Genomic DNA, 19,333 nt, shown 5'->3' with positions numbered 1-19,333 from the left:
AACTGGTGTTCGGAAAACCGGAACAGCCTATGATATTATGGATCTTTCGCTTAATGGAAGTATATTTTAAGCTGAAGTATGTCTTTTTGTTTGTGTTGTTTGGAGGTGTGAGCAATACTGGAATGTTTAATTCTACTCTATCTTCTTCTCTCGCTAAAGCATACAATATCGAAACTATAACCAAACCTCGGAGATTCACAAAGCATTGGATAAAGGAGAAATTGATTTGGGAATGATCGCGGAGCCGGTAGGAAGCACTATTAAAAACCAGATCATTATCGCAAAAATGGAGTGCGTTACCTTCAAGTCCTTTGGCCGTGCTGTTCTGTTTGCTTTACCTTTTTTTGTGTAATTCTTGCAGCTATCATCTTTACCTACCGCTGAACCACACGCATCAATCCGATACGTTTTTTATTGACATATTTGCCCGCGATCTACGTTATGCTATATTAAGCTTTATGGTGCTCATCATCTTGCTGAATGTCATACTTACCCGCAAGCATGCACCAATGCGACATCTGTTTTTTGTCTACGAGCTACTCAGTGGAACACGTGCGTTTCCTCACCCGAGTGAGTACGTTCCGAACCGGGCGATACAACTGCTAGTTGGCATTGTGCTGCAGATCCTTAGCTGTGCACTAGCGACGTTCCTGGTCGCTCAGCTATCAATACCCGTCACGGTACTGCCTGCGAAAAGCTTTAAAGATCTCGCGAATGTTCCCGAGTACAATGTGTGCATACCGATGATGCATAAACTGGCCAGATACATTCCCGCCTTGGCAGGGGGTCACATTGCTCAGCGAAGGCTTGATCGCACCTGTCAACGCTTGATACGAATGGAAGATCCGGAAGGGTTAGCTGACTATCTTTGTGACTGGCGGAACAACGTGATTATTCTAGCTAACGACGCAGTTATGAACATTATATTTCACGATGAAAAACTGCTTGGTAGGATGTGCGATATAGTACCGGTTGAGCGGAAATTCATCGTTAACTTTCTCACGGTACCGTACAGTGCGAAATTCAAATATGTGAAACAGCTAAAGCAATTGTGAGTTCCTGCCGAATGTCCGTGTTGCTATCCTTTACGTTATCCTTAAGTACATTTGCTTCTTTCACCGTAGCTTACTTAAGATGCGTTCGACTGGATTGTTGCAGAAACCGTACCGTAATATGGTTGGAACCTGGAACCAACACAGCAATCATCACAAGAATCACTGGGCGGATATCGAACTGGCTAATTTGAAGGTGCTATTTTTTGGATATGCTGCAATCATTTGTAGCAGTTTGGTAATGTTAGTGGCGGAAATATTGGTTGCAAAAGTATCTAAAATACTCAAACGTTTTCGAAAGTAAATGAGTGCATCATGGGAATTATGTAGTTTGTAGACCCTGCTGATGGCTTAGTTGCCTTTTTGTCTAAAAATGCCTAACAGTATGCAATGCGCATGACCAATCACTCTAAAAACTAAAAACGAAAAAATAATGTAAAAAAAGGTTAAAGTATATCTTACATAACACCAAATTCTCGTTCGTATTCACACTGCTCATCGATTCCCGGTTTCATTGATTCCCGCTGGAAAAATGTTTAAAGCTCTCACAGAATGCTCGTCACTTTGACGGTGTCTTTGCCAGATCCATTAGCGTCGATCGTATATCCATCACGTGGCTGCTTAATTTGTCTGATAACGAGCAATTAATAGCCAACGTGGGGAGGCATACATACCGACTAGCCCGTAAATCGTAATGGACGGTCACGAAAACGATTGTCAAGTGTTTAAATCGATTTACGTTAATTGCTATGCCCCACCATTGCTTGTATCTGCATTCGTGTGGGCGCTTTGTTGATAACCTATTTGCTGGTGCTAATATCTAGCGGTAGGGACTGTGTGTAGTAAAAACAGCATACCACCAAGCGCAAAAAAGAGCAAAACACCTTACAATAAAAATTCCAAACCAAAGCCACGTTTCTTCAACCATTTTGCTCTGTTTTTACAAATATTGAGAAAAAGGCCAAAACAATCCTTAGAGCGCTCGTGCGGCAACGAGTTGGTGAGCTTTTTTCAGCGTGCAGCATGATGTCTCAACCGGGTCTGGCAACTGGTCGGAAGTATCGTTAGCTAGTTCGTCCTGGCTTTCGTCCTGACGGTGCACGTTGGCGTTTGCTCCATTGTTCTTAGAAGCAATGGCGATCCGATTGTTTGTTTGGCTTTTGAGTTTTGGGCGGTTCGTTTTAGCTTTCGTTTGCCTTCGTTCGTTCGGAGAAAAATCCCTTCCGACAAAAAAAAAATGCCATCGGATGGAAGCCCTTTATGTTGTACCGCCCGTTATTGTAGCCTGGCCACAATATTTATCCTAGCGCGGCACAATGGAACATGGGAGTGTAAAAGCGAAGAGAAAATTGTTTGAAGCACTTGAACCGTTTAGGTTTTTAGTCGTTTTTTTCACTGCTTTTGACTTTTTTTCTCTCTCGTTTGGATTCAATTTTATTTTTTAGTTTGACGGTGGAATTTCCACAGTTTTTCTTACAGTAAATGGGACAGAGAACGAGGAAAAATGGAAATATTTAATAAAAAATGCTTTATTTAAGTTTGAATTGTTTACGTGTTAAACTATGCGTGAGCCATTTCGTCGTTTTTGTGAATAGTGGAAATTTATTTTCATTGGAAAATGTTCATTCACAAACTTTTAATTGGACAAGGGATATTTTTCGTGCGTTTGTTACCCATTTAAATAAACGAACAATTCGATACGAATTCGAATGGTTGATACAATAAATTTCAAAACTTTTTATGGAGTCTTAGTTTATATTCTATAAGCTTTAGTACATATGAGGAAACCCGCCTGAATGTACGCTCAGTAATACACATTTTATATTAGTAGCCCGCGAAGTAGAAGTTATCAGTTTTAGAGAGATCAGTGTAAAAGAATATCTAATTCATAACAACGCAAACCACCGATAAATTGTTTCTCATGTGCGAAATATATTTCCAAGAGAAATAGATCCAATGCTGCAATGCTCCATCCTACCCTATTTTCCTGGGGTAGAACTTGGTGAGCGATATTTCTTACACCTCATTAGCTCGTGTGCACCGTTTGCTTTCTTAATTAATCCGCTTTATCCGCTTATATACCGAGAGCGGTATTGTTTTTTTTTTGCTCCTGAGAAGCAGAATGTTTTCAACAGATCGTTGATTTTGCAAACAAGATATCCCGACGATGTCACACACCCTCTGCCTAGCTGTGGTTAGGTGGAGTGTCGTACCAATTTATTTAGTAGCTCATTCATCTACCCCGCAATGGTACACCTCGTGCGCCGTTCGATGATGATTCTTCTGACTGTAAAAAAAAACCTCAAATAAGTCTAAGTGTTCTAAAGAGTTTTCAGAAATTCCAGATTTCAGCTCCGTCGCGTCGTCAGATCTGTACATTACTGTTATTTTATAGACATAAAGAAGAAGCTTACGAAAATAGAAAATTATGTTTTTTTTGTCAAGAAAGCTTCTTATTGCTTGTTGTTCAATCTTGCTATGATATTGAAGAACGGAAAGGAAACGACGCACGTACGTATGTGTCTGTCATGCCTTCACGCCAGTCATATCCGATTCACGTCCGGAAATAGATCCTCAAGTTCAGGAAAGGGTAGGCATGAAAAAATTTTCCTTTTTCCTCTATTACAAAAAAATCTAGATGTTAAAAAGGCATATAAAATAGACGTGTCATGTAAAATAAATGTTCCACAAATTGTGGAACTTGGTTAACAAAATCCCAACGTTTTTTTTAAACATTTCATACAACGGACCATCTATTGCATCGTATCTAGAACATGATTTACAAAGTAACTAACCATGAATTCAAAACCTCTCGAGAAGCGTCATGAATTCGCTAACCACCAAAAATGGATAGAGTAACACACACTAAATTTAGAATACACCCAGAGGAGAATGCCTTCAGTTTAAAGCACATAAGGGAAGCAAACGTGGACTGTACGGACGATTGCTTTAATGCCGACAAAACGATTTCTGGGCGGAAACACTCCATCTGCGCGATAGGAAGTATTATCGGAAGTGAGCAACTAAAACCACGCTACTGTAATCGCGGTATCGATGGGCTGAAGCAGAAGAGTGAGCATTTGGACTGTACACGTTATTTCCGTTTCGTTTCTGTTTTTTTTTCGTTTGCAAAATTCCGGTGAGGTTTACTTTTATGTCTTCACCTGCTTAGGTCTTAGGCGGGCAGGAGCAAGGAAATAATGGTTCCTGTGCTAGGGGTTGAATTTTATTGCCCTGCCACCACCATCAGCGCATCAGGATTGGGCGAATCTAAAGGATTTTTTCCCCCTCGCTGAAATGGAGCTGCAGGGAGTTTGATAGCGGTCGGAGAGTTTTACTATCTCCCGTTTCACGGTTCCGAAGCACCATATGCTCTGGTGGGTGGCATCGTCCCGAACAACGCCAATATTCCGACGCCTGGCAATCCATCGTAACGCTGCCCACGCACACAATCGAATGGATGAATTATGGTCTCGCGCTTCATGATTGCTAAGCTGGAAGATATTGGGTGCGGATTCATGGGGCAATTCTACTTCACGGTTGCAAATGCTTCACAGCGATCCTTGATAAAACACATGGAGTGAATTTTCCAGTTTAAAATCCGGCTGGCTCACTGGGAACCATCCAGCAGATCCAGCAGATATTTGTTCCATTCAAACAGTTGATTGAGCCACGACGGACTCAGGCATTTAATTAAGCTTTTGCTCATCCAATGTAGAGTATGTTTTTTCTGGGGTAGAGTATTAGTCCTTGGTAATGGGAACTTTTACGCTGATGGCTCAGTACCATATCAGGTGAAACACATGGGATATGCTTGGGAATTTTGCAAACTAATTTGAAACTTTTCGTAATGGATGGTTTACCACATTTTGAGGTTAAGTGTGGGAGAAGCTATTAGCGGAATCTTCTTTCAAAGAATTTAATGGAGGAATACCATCATTTGTTCGACTAATTTAGCGGTGCTAGAACAAAAAAAATGGAAAGGTTGGGCTGAAGTTGATTATGCTCAGGAATACTCAATACTTTACATTGTTTAAACTTGGCGTGTTGTGAAATTGGGACTATTTTGTCGTAAGAGGTTTTAGAATGAAAACTATAATGAGTAACTTAACTGTTATGCAACTCCAGCTGCCTGTCTGATATGTTCTACGTAACAACAAATCTTTATCTATCTATGTAATATCTAGGTAGAGTAATAACATTAGTTTTTTTCAAATGATTATCTAATCAATAGTGTAAACCACTCGAGACTCGAGACGCCTTCCTTCAACTCCAACTCCAACAAGTTATGATGCAACTTTTGTCTCTGAACAAGACGCATTTTTTCATATTTTTGATATTTTTATTGAATAGCTTCAGTATGGCTGAAGCATATTTCAGTTAGCGAAATACTTTCGCACATCATTCATTTGGCAGCTGGTTTGATCTTTAAGCGCATCAAAATATTCTCATCGATGAATCACAGTTGACTGGTGGCATTTCTGTTCGCTGTCCAATAGAATTTCTCGACGTCCGTTGCTGCTGTCGTGCTCTCCAAGTATCGCCCAAGTCAAAAAGGAAAGCACGCAAAGAGGTTGTTTTACGAACGAAGAAAGCACGTGCTCCACAAATCACATCTAGCCAGTGGTGCTTTTATTAACTTGCCCGTCGTGGGCAACGAAGCAATGAAATGTTATGCTCGCAAACGTGTCCTTGGCCAGAACTGTTCTCGATGTCCACGTGGCATGGTATTTTATGCGTGGGCCACGAACTGGACAGCAGAAGAAGCAAAGCTTTGCAGTAAGTTGTGCGACCGTGCAAGGAATGGTATTCGGTGCCGAGCAGCACCGCAGCAGTTGCGACATTACATCCTTCGAAGAATTCGCACCACTTACAGCATGAATTGTGTAGGCAACAGTGATGTACCGAGTGAAGACCGTCTGATGCCAACCCGGGGAGGATATGGTTGGGAGAATTTCGTTACACAATGTGTTGATATATGTTTTCCTTTATTTTTGAAAGCCAACAGTTTGTTGGTGGCAGTCGAGGCAGTACTATTTTTATCTGCGAAGCAAAAAATAAATACAAACGCCAATCCCCAAATCCATCCCAGCGTGATGAACTTTCTTACGGGTGCAGACACATCATATTCGAGGGAAGGAATTATCACACATCTTGTAGTGAAGTTGCTGTCTGGTAGTTTGGTGCCCGTAGTATTATTGACTTACTCACATCTCTCACCGGAGATGCGATGGTATGCGGTGCTCTCATGTAAACTAAGCTTCTGTTGTTTGGCCTACTATTGCCGGAGCTTCACAGCATGGGTATGTGACACGGACAACACCATCATGCTTGCTGTGGGAAAAGCTTTCCGTAGGTTTTTTTTGTGACGCTCCTACGCGTACAAATTTTGCCCTTTATCCTCCCACGAGCGTATGTGCCGCAGGTTCACTGTGTGCGGTTTCACGTACCGAAAGTACACGCACAAAATCACATCTACCTTTGTCATGCAGCTGGAGCATATTTGCACGAACTGCAGCCCTTTTGCCGAGCGAGCGTGTGCAATAAACCACGGACGAGCTGAAAGGAAAACAACAAGTTAGCTAGTGAATAAAAAATTCGACACAAATGGGAGCTCTCGCAACGCAAGCTGCTCCTCTTCTCCAGGGCAGACACCGGAACACTATGCTGTGGGGGGGCTGTGGTTTTGTGCAAACAAACGGTACGGAACGGTATCGGTTAAATGGGTGGGAAATATTTAGCACATGGTTTTTGGGTGAGCTTATGTTTGGTTTTTGTGACTACGGTTGGATGCAAAATGCATCTCCCAACAAACGTGGGTATGCGCAGCAGGGAGCGTAAAACCTGCCTTATGCCCGATGCGTGCATATGTGGGTGTGTGTGTGTGTGGCTTCGCCTGAGAGGATGCTAGCAGTTGTATGGTTTATTGGAAATTGTTTTTGAAAGCCCGCGAATGCAACGTTGAACGAAACAAGCAACTATGGTTTGGTCAAAATTAATTTTTATTGTTTCTTTATACCATGTTGTATGAAGTGCATTTGTATTTTGAAGACTTATTGTATTTGAACGCATCGTCTTACTACCACATTTGTTATAATTTTTAGCAGTCGGACTAATGGGCGGTAGTTCACTAAGAGCGTCTCATCGCATAAAAGCCAAATTCTAAAAGACCAAAGAGAGTTCAATTTCAAATCAATGCAGCATAATTAAAAATCAGTAACAAGTCAGATTTGTGTGCTAGTCAATTAGTTTTGATTGTGTTTGCTGCTCTGTTGGTAGAATTTATTTAAAAATTAACTTCTACCCTTCAAAGGACCCTTTGCGGAACCTTGCCGGAGCGTCCGAAAAGGTCAACTGTAAGCGCCTAATAGAGTGTAATCCCTGTTCATGATAAGTTATGCAAAGGATTTAACCTTCCACACGTTACGCTTATGCGCCCGTCTGGGAACATCGATTGCACCGAATTTGCATAACAATAAAGCAGCACATCAGCATCGGCAAACCATGCCAATATCTCAATTATCGAGCATTTATCCACTCCGTTTGCCAGCATGGGTAGGTTCTGACGGGTATCGTAACATTGAGCAATGCAGCAGGAGAAGGCTGTCCCAATTTGCAGTTTGTGAGTGAAACCGACCGTACGAAAGGAGCCGAAGCGTTGACTGCTAATTTGTAACAACTAGTCGTAGCGTAATCACGTGCCAACAGCATTATCCCGGGCACGGACGAATGCCTCCGTGCTATGTACACGTTCCATCATCCACGCTTCGGAAAATGGACCATTTCCTGGCCTGGTGGTCCAATCCCACCGGCGCACCTCTTTGCGTAATTTTTCCGGCTGTTTTGTGTTTTCGTTTCCCGAGACCCGAGTGAAGTTGTGTGTTTTTTGGAGCTGCCTGTGTTTTCCCGGTCATTTCTCCATACTCGATTTAATTCAATTTTATGCACCTTCACGGACCGTGCGGGGTCTCGCTTGAACATTGCAGATTGCCAAGTATAAATGGAGGAAATTATGATTTGCAGTTGGTAATAGTCTTCCCAGGAGAGAATGTTAACACGTGCTCGTGATTGTCAGTGTGGGTGGATTATGTTAGAGTAGGAAATAAGTTTTCCAATGTCGAACGAAAGCGTTAAACTTTATGTTTGCTGATTGGACAAGGTCAGTAATGATGATGTAAGCCATGGTATCGTGCTAATGTCACGTTTAATAATCGCTCAATCAACAAATTTATTGTATCAAAATTACAATTTATTAATCTTCACATGGGGTAGTCAGTGTGAAAGTTTCCCACAAATTAATCAAGGAAAGGCCACATTTGATGTTTGAATATCATCAAATATCATATTGCCGTTTATGCTTAGTAGTTTTTTTAATTGGTTCAAGGTTCTTCATTTTGTATGTTTGATATTAAAAGAAATGTACATGAACGGTCGTTTAAGCGAAGAATATTTCTCGTCGTAATCCGTATTTCTCCGTATCTGTAATGCCTTTGATATCAGGCACATGAAATTTACAAAAGGTTCTCTTTATTACATCTTCCTATAGTTCGAAGGATTGCCCCTGGAAGCTACCATTAACGAATTCCCAAGATAAGATTGAATGTAGTCTAAGGCTTTTGGTTATGCATATAGTGGGATCAGGTAGCTGTCATCTATTAAGAGCTCGTAATATTAAACGAATCAGTTTCAGATACGGTTACAAGCCACTCAACTTCGTTATTATGATGCAAGAAGATATTATTCAATACAGAACACCAAACGAAAGATTGTACATACGCTTTCTTCGCCGATGTAACATCAAATATAAAGCCTCCCTTTTATAGGATAAAATCGCTCGAACCGATACCACCGAATAGTATAAATGTGTGACAGATTACTGAATTGTTAATGCGTTCCCAAAAGACCCGTAAAATATTCCCAGAAATGTTCAATAGCAAACAGATTTCCTCACCGGTAACCATCATAAATTCAATGTCACAAATCTCGGTCTCGCACCTACACAAGTGAGAAAACCTTCTCCAGGGGCAGGGCAGGATTTTTAAAAGCCTCCCAAGAACACGAACCTATAAATAATTTCCAAACAGTGTGAAAGATAAAGTACTGCCACGCACACTGGCTGTCCGTGAAAAAGGGTCCCCTTACGGGTCTAACAAACCGAAGACACGATGGTGGCTCTGCCTGTTGAAAGAAGCCTCCATTTCCGTGCCGTCGGGTGTGAAGAATTAATTCCCTCGCGTGCGCACCAAAAGCAGGCGGATCTTCTTCGACTCGTGGATACGGCTGTCCGTCGTGCCGGAAGTAGGTACGGAACGGGAACCAACGCTGCCACCAATAATCGGCTTCGACGTCACATAAATCAACCGTGAGACTCCGTGCGTCACTTGGGACTCGGAAAGGGACAGATAAACGCGGCTGAATCTAGGCCCTGGGTGGGTTTGGTTCTTTTTTTTTTTTGCTTCTGTCACTCTTTCCACCGAACTTTTAGTTCAATTGATCCTTTGAAGTGCGACGGAATAAAAGTTAATTGTTGCCTGGCGACGCACTGTTCCTCCGGCATTTGGGTGCCTTGTTTGTGACGGCTGCGAGAGGGTTGTAAATCGGTCATTTTTCACAGCCATTCGACGACTGAAATGGGATCATTAACGCTTGGGAAGCAAGACGCATTTCCGGACTGGATCTCTGTACGACAGGGTTGTTGCGTAATGAGCTTAAAAGCAGAGAGTCATTTTATTTAAAAGGGTCTAAGAGTTTTATTAAATCCACCACTGCTCAGTGTACTTGCTACCCAGGAATTTCCGCCGTTGTAAATGAGCGAACGTTACGGGTGGATTAGTGTTTATTAAACGATCCTTTTCCGATACGAAAAACACTATTTAATCAAACACATAAGATTGTCATCTCGTTAGATGCGCTTCAGCTGCCGAGCTGCTTGATGCAAACAGAGCCGAAGTTTACCGATCTTTACAGAGCATCTTGCCTGCCGGTCTTACTACCAATTTGCCGGGCCCATAATTTCGTTGTTCATAAAAGGTAATAAATTGTGAACTTTTGTTCCAACTGTACAGCAAAAGCAACGAACAAATGTTGGCGCCAGCGATGTGCTGACTGTCGTATGCCTGTTTAATATTCGTTTGGCTTCGACTTTGAATTCACTCTCGCCACTCTCGCCTCACGATCCACCGGCGCCATCCGTGCTGCAGCTGAAAATATTAACTTATTTATGGCACATTTTATGTGACTTTTGGGTATATTTTTTGGTGTTTTTTTTTCGTTACGCTTCCTTCCTATGCTCGTATCCTCTTGCCCATCAAATTACGCTTGTTCCATAAATTAAATCCCACACAAGTGTTAATATGTGGGAAGCACACCACACACGGAAAAAGGGAAAACCAGGAACATTGTGATGGAAGAGCGAAAAGTACCGTGTATACCGCGCTTAACGATCGCATGGATGGATGGCTATGTTTGGCCCATTTTTATGACCGTTGAGAACGTAATTACGTTGGTGTAGCATAAATTCTGCATCCGAAGAAGTCGTGTGTGTGTGGTAAGGAAATGTTTAAAGGCTATGCTTATTGTCCGTGTTTTGTTTGTTCAAACTGTATCGAAATAATTTGTAGTGCGATAAAACGAAGCAGGAAGCAGAATAAGTCATTCGGGGGTTGTCATAACCTCATCGAGAATGCTTTCGTTTTCTTTGTACGCAGTTCTCGAGGGTGTTTTTCTTTTGTTTAGTTTTTTTTTTATAGAGGGACCAAGGTTCATCCTCATCTCGCTAGTATCAAGCATAGCCGTACCGGACATATGCAATCATGCGATGATGCACCTCCCGAATGCTTGATTATGTATGTTGCGTTGGAGAAATTTATGATCACGAAACGCAAAGCCATAATTAGACCCCCGTGCCTGCAGCACGATGGGTACAGTCCGTTGTCCGTTAATGCTTTTTGGACACGGTGAAATTGGTAGCCTTACTGTCGAGAAACGCCTCAAGAAATTGATCAACTGAAACGTAACATTTCGAAATGTCTTCTCCTTAATTATGCACTTCGGAACGGACGGGTGTCGAATGGAGTGTCTTTCCATTGTTTCTCAATCGGACCGCCAACACGGGATGTGATCTTCTTCGCGTGCGGATGCCAACATGTCAATGGCGGGGCACCATCGAGGACAAAAACACACCCGAACCGTGTGTCATCTTTGAATCCATTTCCATTCGCTCATCTTACGCTGTGTCCGTGTTCCGCTTTCAGGTGCTCCGGGAAGAACCACTGCAGCTTCATCTTCTCACAGGATCACCCGTTCGCCGTCGTCTGGAAGGAAGGCACGGTGCGCATCAAGTACATCTGCATGGACGGTAAGTCACGTTCGTACGCTTGTGAATAGTTAATTCCATCCACAGCTCACCGGCCGATCGTGGGACACGCTCGGGAGAGGTTTGCCGGCAATTTGCTCACCCCGGTGCATCTTTGACGGTTGTGCATTCGTTGCTATAATTTATGCGTAAATAGATAATGGGTCAAAAGGTTGTCATTATCGTTTGTTTTGAAGCGTGGGATGAAGGATTCAAATTTATTTATGAAGCATAAGTGATAGTGGTGCAAATCATATTTTGTTTTAACGGATCTAATTTTATGTTCTGGTGTTTATAGAGGTTGTCCTATAGTTTTAGTATGCAAAAGTAATAATTAATGATCTGATGATATGTGATTGCCTACTTTTAGGCGGAAACAGCAAAGTATCGCCTTACTCAAGTAATATTTCATAAAACAGAACTTTCAAAAAATTATAAAATATTGCAACCTTCTTAGTTCGATCTTCTATGCATTCATTGATCAAACAGTTGACAAACAAAAGTCAACAAATTCAAATTTAACAGGGTGCATTGTTTTTCCATAACGGATTCCATTTATTCGCCGTAAAAAAGACATACCGTTTGGCCAATTTCGCTATCAAGCTAATCGACCGTTCGGAAACGTGTGTGGCAAACATCCGCAACATTGGTACGCATGCGAACCCGAACCCAAACCAAGCGTCCCGCGTTTGGCCTTGCTAATGCTAATTCCATCCATTAGGAAGCGCGTCATCAGCAAGACGGCAGCCGTCGGCATCGACGGAATGTTCAAGGTCATTCGGGGTGATCTTGGTAGGCCTTCCCACACCACACGCACGCCTTGAACGAGCCGAGTGCAGCATGCCGGTTGTCCTTTGCTGACGCCACGGTGTCTGCGAGAGTGGCATACTCACGATTTGCTCGAGGGTGAATCTTCCACACCAGCACCAAAGCACAGGACACCGGCAGCCGGCTTTTCATTTCATTGCCGTTCGGAAAAATGGCGACGTGGCCGAGGACATGGTCGGCAGGCACTGCGTGGTAGGACACCGATTGCGAATGCGGCTTCTTGTGGATGGGTGACTTACGCTCCGGGAAATAGATTCCGGGGGTGAGTGGGTTGCTTTCGTATGGGGTTGTTATTTTTTTTGCTCCTGCCGCTTTCTCCCTCGAAGGATATTGTCAAGGGATGGTATGTGTTTGATAGTGTTTTATGTGTGTCAATGTTTATGAGACCTAGAGCCAATTGCGCCTAGGCGCTAATGGATTGAGGTTTGTGAAGCGTGCTAATGGCGACGGAAGTAGAAATGGTCATGCTGGATAAGGTTAGTGCAGTTTGTCATATCGCCTGGATGCACGGTAAATGTTCCATTAATATAATGCCATATTCCTTATCGAAAATTGAGACAGAATTTAGGCTTTTAAACGTATTTAAACGTTATCTGTATAAATATTATTATTGTTTTCTGTACAAACTATTTGATTGGTTAACGATAATGTTTTGTTAATGTACTCTAAAACATTATAAGTGTTTGGTATATTTTTTAAACTCTTAAAATTGTGTAAATCCTATCATGTTTATCGTTTTTTAGCGTAAATCTTTTACCAAACCTTTCACCGCTCACAGTGTAATCCACTTAGGCGAAAATGGAAATGGATTTGCTCGACGTGCACTACTTATCGCGTAACGTTAAACCATTGCCCAAGCCTGATGAAGAAAAACCAAATCGAATCAATCGAGAGAAAGGCAAAAGAACGAACAAAACAAAAAAAAAGGATTGTGACACAGACTGATACGCGTACATCATCGTCGTTTCAGTTTGGCCAAGGATTACGATGAGCCCGGTCGGGCGCTTGGACGCCGCCTGCAACCGTGAACATTAATGCCATAAAAAGGGGCTATCGTTGATTGGCCATTTTGCCGCAACGGTTGCGACGTGAGCGAGCGTGACCGAGCTTCGAAGGCGTTAGGACGAGATATGAAGGCTGGAATATGTGTGTGTGTGTGTGTGTGTGGGGGGGGGGGGGGAGGATAGTTTTTTTTGTTGGTCCGCAACCATATCGTATTCTGTTCTCTACACAAGGCAGAACCACGTTGAGGACACGTGGCGCTAGTAGTGTGCGTCGGATTTAGTAGCTGATGATGTAATGTTGTGTCCTTGGCCGTATCCGCGACACAATTCACATGATGAGTGCCTCATTAAGTCGTGTTGTTGTTGGTCGTGAAAGTTTTAGCCTCTTCCTTTGCCTCTCGTCCCCTCCCCTTCCCAAATTCCCCCCGCACGGATGATATTCGTCCGATTTTGCGTGAATCGTTTGCGTTTTATGAGGTCATCCAGATGGACGTTCAACGTGTGGCCGCTAATTGAGCGCAATTTAACCGAACTTCGGGACGCTGCATTCCACCCGGTGAGAAGGATCCGACTAAACAAACATTCCGCACTTGATAAGAATTGCTCCTTCGCGTTTTTGGGAAGTGCTTCAGACTACATTAACCTGGTGTGCCATAAAGCATAGCCATTAAAATAAAGTCATTCTCAATCTCTTTAGGTTCGGTTTTGAGGTAGCGAGGTTTAAGGATTCCCAACCCAACCCGGGCCCGCAATGCAGGTCCCGGGTCCATTCATTACCTCAAAAGCAAACAACACATTATCTGATAGGTCGCAAACATTTTCGTTGGAGTAACTTTCACTCTCCTGCGGTGCGAGCGTCTGGAAAGTTTTAAGTAAATGGGAAAAGAAACTGCCGAAATGGTTTTCCCGGGGAAGTTTCCTGCGAGAAACCACTATGCTGCGCAGTTATAGCACATTTGCACGAAATTAACCGTGACATCGGGTCATTGGGGTGCGTACCGTGCAGCGCGGGAATGTTTGCTTTTTGGGTGAAAACCGTTCTCCACCTTAAACATTATCACGTTTGAAGTAATCTTGCGTGTTTGCCAAAATCAAAACTTCATGCCACGATTGGTATCGATTTTCGATCGGCCTAGGGGTGTCTTTTCATAACAGCAAAGGGAACCGTAACTGTGTCACAACTGTTTACCTTTCCCACACGTACGGAGCAGCAGCAGGGTGAGGTTGAGTGCTAATCACACATACACCAGTGCTTCGGTGCGTACGCTTCAGCTGATCAGCGAAATTGCGGGCTAAGGATCAACGCAAACACAATCATTTTGGCCAATGGCATAATCTCATCGGTCGTCCCTAAAGCTTCGAAGATGGGATTGATGGATGAGGATAAGCGCTTATCTTCGGGTGAAAGCGAATTTGATTAATTGGTCGTCGTGGAAAAAAAAGATACATCGACGCATAGCACCGACGTAGGTAATGTTTCACCATGGTTCGGGGCTATTTGTGGCACGTCCGAACAGTGTTTGGGTTACAGTTCAATCGTTCGTAATTAACACCCTTTCAGAGTGAGCTGTTGTGAGGATGTCTTTTTTCTCCTTGTACGCAATGGGTAAATCAACTCTACAACGAAAACGAAATGAAACTGTATTCGAAGAGCTGCGGAAAAATATATCGCGTTTCCCATTCTACCATCCTTATTCCTCACCTTTTTTTCTCTTTTTTCCTACTCCGTTTCCATCCTTCCGATCGAACCCTCAGGGAACAGGGAATTATTGTTTGGTTACGAACGATTCCATTATCACCTCGCCGCATCTGCAGCGACGAACCCTCGCGGTCGAGGATGCAGCAGTGCAACGCGTGTGAGATGAATTTATTGACGAGCTAATATCCGTAACATGTGGCTATATGGCTTTAGGGTGGGTGTTATTTCTGTGTAGAAGGCGTCAAGCGCAGCGCGATGAATGCACTTTACAAACACACCGGAATACATAGCCAGAAACCGAACGGTGGGGAGTTTTCATTCGAAGCGTCATGTTTCTTTGCCAATTTCCGACCGTAAGTTGACGTTTCGGACGCCATTTCCGTACCGTTTGTGCACGCGAAATCCTCTCCGGATTAGGCCGGTAATGTTAGACAAATCCGGCACACTCGTATTTCCACGATGGATTTAGCAAAGCAATCCGAAAACAGCAATATTTTTCTAGCATCTTGCTGCCCTGTGTTGAAGCATGAAGAAATCATACAAATTTATCGTCTCGCTGTGGTTGCTCATGCATGGAGCGACTGTGGCAAATTCCGAAAGCGCTTGCCTGGCTATGTAGGTGGTAAGGAATAGAAACATTCAAAAAACCAGCCGTATGGCTTCCTCCCAGCCACGGTTCCGTTCATGGGTGACGTTCTGTAACGAAAACAATGCGGGATTTACATTTCGGTAACTCGTCTTTTATGTTCACTTATTTGCAAACCGTGCCTTGCTGAAATGCCCCAGAAGGGTATGCTGACGACGATGATGGGCATCATCCAAGGTCATGAATGTGTATATGCTCAGAAGCATTGTAAGTGGTAAATAACAGTTAGAATGTTTGATGGCAGGGTTTGAAGTGCGCAGTGAAATGAAGTCCTGTGTATTGCTGAATTTTGCATTTCTATCCAAGTAGACCACGACATTCGATTAAACTAATCACATACCACCTGATTTTACCGGTAGAAAATGTTGATCATGTTATGAGAATGACACCAAACAACACCATTCAATAAGGTCTGGTAAGGTTGCCCAAAATTATCCATTGTTTGTTATTTTAAATTTTCTGACATGTACAAATATTAAAAATGTACCTACAACCCCTGTAAAACGTGTTTTTCCTATCCATGGCTTACATTGAGGCGCCCGTCCTACCTTGGTTGGGTGTTATTTTTCGAATTTTCCCCGATCCTTTCCCAACTTTGAACGTTTGAGACATACCAGTGGGGCCAATCGCTTACGCAATCAATGTAAATCGATAAGCGCTGTTCGTTTGTGCGTGTATGTGGTAATGATAGTAAGCTTTTCATGGTTGAACCAACAAACGTTTGGCATCGATCTTTGACCACGAGGAAAAAAAGGGACGAATGTTGTTGTTGTTATCGAAGAGCAAGAATTGTACTCCTGGGTTTGAGTTGAACCGAACCCCCGATGGCTAAACGATAAGGGCAATTTGTGCGTGTTGTGCGAAGAGATACGAGAAAAACCATTGGATTACCTTTTTTTTGCCTTTCCAAATCACTACATGGAACGTCCGTCGAGTTAAGGTTTGCGCAAGTTCAAGGGTCTCGATTGTTTGCGTAGCAACGCAATTTTACGCACAGATGGACAACGGTTTGCTAATGCGAACTCGTGGGTCTACTCCTTTTTGAGGTTCGCTTTTATTGTCCGTGTGCCGTGTGCGAACCATTTTTTCCGTAACAATTTTCATCTAGAACTCAATATTCAATCATCTTCCTACACTGATTCGAAATCTGAACTCGGCAGTTAATGCGAGTGTTTTATTGTTATTTTGTTTTTTAAAATTAACCCGTTCCGCTAATGCATTCTAGATGATCTTTCTGTGATTTTTCGAGATGAGCTGCTGTGTTTATTTGAACTTTGAGTTGATTTAGGAAGTAAAAATATTCGCCTGCGATGGTTGCTGTTTGTTTGTGGAATTAAAATATTTCATGAGCTTTATGTAAATAGATAAAGTGAAAGTAGCAAATCAGCCAAGTAGAAAAGGGATTTATAATTATGCTGATTACGAAATTATGATGAACGATTGTTTTGCAGCACACCCTCCTACCACTATTCCACACTGCATCGCGAATAGTTGAAACTTCGCTAAAACAAAGGGAATGTCGAGTGCAGTTGGCCGAAAGTAGGATGCGGGTTAGTGCAACTTTTCCGGAGTTAGTTTTGCAAAGCTGCACTCGCTGCGGTGGTGTTTGTGGTGTACTCGCTTTATCTGCCTGGAAGGCAAACTTCGGCTGTTAATGAATAAAGGGAAGCAATGGGACGAACAACAACAAATAAAAAAAAAATAACGACGGGCAAATATATTCTAAAGGTGAAAGTTTATTCAGTCGAGTTAAAATATTTGTTTCGGTGGGTTTTTGCATGCAAATGAGACATGCATATTGATGATGATAATGGTGAGATTGAACTAACCGCAAGCATTTTTTTGTTGCTGTTGTTAACGCACAATGCTAAATAAAACATGAACTCAATGTGAATCAGCATTGCTTTATGTTGATAAATGATTTCATCTTATTGAGCGGTACTCTCGTTGCAGTTCGGTTCTGCACTTTAACTCGCAGACGGAACAAATGTCACACATGTGCTGCGATCCGATTTGGACGCAAATCGGATCCCGAACCATCAAACCCTGATTGTACGGTTCGTCCCATCTTTCCACCCCTGCGAAGCACGGTTGAACGCTGATCGGCTCGGTACCTTTTCCCTTCGATCGATAAAGATTTTTTTTTGCAAGCTACGTTTTAGAACCTTCCCTATGTGGCACAATGTGTTTCGCCTCTGTTGCCGATGTTTGTGTGAGTTTATAAGTTTTCTGGAGGGAGAGTGTTGATTGCATGCAGCAGGGGGAAGATATGATATGCACAAAATAATGGGCTTTCATCCTGACCGTGACCTCAGAACCACAGGCACCGATATTTTTAGTCATATTGTTGCACACTTCCCAAGTCCAAATCTATCTATAAAATGAGAAGGAGAACGCCGTCCAGAAAATAGATCAAAAATGTTTAGCAATGAACATATTATGGTTTTAATCATGTTAATTTCTTTGTACGTTTTCAGTCATCAGTCAGTACAGCATCAAGAAAGCAATAATTATTTCTGTCAATCGGTCACGAGTTTAAACTTCATGTTCGGGGAAAAAAATTGATTGCGGGACTGCGGTGGGACCGATGTAAAATTGTGTACTATGAGTTTTTTTTTATAAAGATCACTTGCTGATACTGGGAATTTGTGCTTAAGATTGCAAGAGTTGTGTTGTTGTCAAATCTTAATTAACTACACTTACAGCACAATCGTCTATTTGCACTCTTAACCTCGTCGAGAACAGTGGACAAACTAAAAACGGACATGAACTGCCTGTCAGCGTCACATTTGCTTCGAGTCACGTTTCCGACACGGGTCTCGACCAAGTGCCCCGAGTTCTGCAAGTCAGCTGACAAATATTTGGTACACCAACACGTATGTGTGTGAGACAGTTTGTGGCAGTAGTGAAACTAGCTTTTAGACCGAACGGAGCGAGCAAGCAAATCGGAACCATCCGACAGACATGCACCGATAGAAGCGCGGTCACCGTTGGTCCTTTGGTACACAAAATCGGAAGCCAAAGTCCCGACCGGGTGCTGAGAAATGGCATAACAGAGTCGATTGGTGCCGGGTTTTGCGGGTTTTTGGAGTTTCCCCAGGCATATCGCAGGGATGGTGTGTTAGCCCCGTGAGGGGAATGTGATTGGAAATCACCGGAGCGGCATCGATGCGATGCAAGATTGATTATGTTTTCCGCCGTGAGTTCGATGCGTCCGTTTCGGTGTCTTCCGTTCACGTGCGGGGAACCTTTTTGCTTGGTGTGCAGGATATGCCATCGCTCCCTTCTGCTACTGCATTGCACACAGGGTAGCCGGTTAGATTGACCGTACCAACCGTGGGTACTTTGGTTCCTTTTCTGTGGAAGGACACAGGATGGTTAGTGGTGCGGATAATTTCTACTATCCCTCGTGAGGTTAGACATTTCGGGTGGCGGCGAGCGCACGGAAGAATGATTATGGAGGAACATGATTCTCGCATTCAATGATCCTTGTCGTTTGGTGTTGGCCGGTGGATGGGTTTCGTTTTTGTACACCAAACAAAGTGGTGACGTTGGTTTGAACGAGTCCGCCCAGTTGAGAAGCAATTTATACCGTTACATGCTGTAGTCGATGTAAGCTGCAAATAGAGAAAATGTCATTGCTTTAGTGCATTCTGTCTTTACTTTATTGAAGTTTGTAGTCATGAAATACATTCATTTCCTCGTTTCCGATCGACTTCAATTGTCACATAACCTGACATTTGGTACCCA

The 19,333-nt window shown here is 42.9% G+C and overlaps 2 protein-coding genes and 1 pseudogene across 2 annotated transcripts in view; 2 read left to right on the top strand and 1 right to left on the bottom strand.

The window, feature by feature from the left end:
* Positions 1-19,333, bottom strand: part of LOC128305888 (nucleolar protein 4) — a 289,274-nt gene that overhangs the window by 108,396 nt on the left and 161,545 nt on the right. The gene's annotated exons all lie outside the window — the stretch shown is intronic.
* Positions 1-19,333, top strand: part of LOC128305257 (uncharacterized) — a 70,828-nt gene that overhangs the window by 28,524 nt on the left and 22,971 nt on the right. The window contains exon 4 of the mRNA XM_053042624.1: positions 11,306-11,409. Coding sequence (XP_052898584.1) covers positions 11,306-11,409 — 104 coding nt within the window. The remainder of the gene's footprint in view (positions 1-11,305; positions 11,410-19,333) is intronic.
* LOC128305277 (uncharacterized) lies at positions 233-1,356 on the top strand (annotated as a pseudogene).

The sequence above is a fragment of the Anopheles moucheti genome, chromosome 3 (genome assembly GCF_943734755.1).
Source record: "Anopheles moucheti chromosome 3, idAnoMoucSN_F20_07, whole genome shotgun sequence".
Classification (NCBI taxonomy): domain Eukaryota; kingdom Metazoa; phylum Arthropoda; class Insecta; order Diptera; family Culicidae; genus Anopheles; species Anopheles moucheti.
This window is presented reverse-complemented; position numbering and strand designations above follow the sequence as displayed.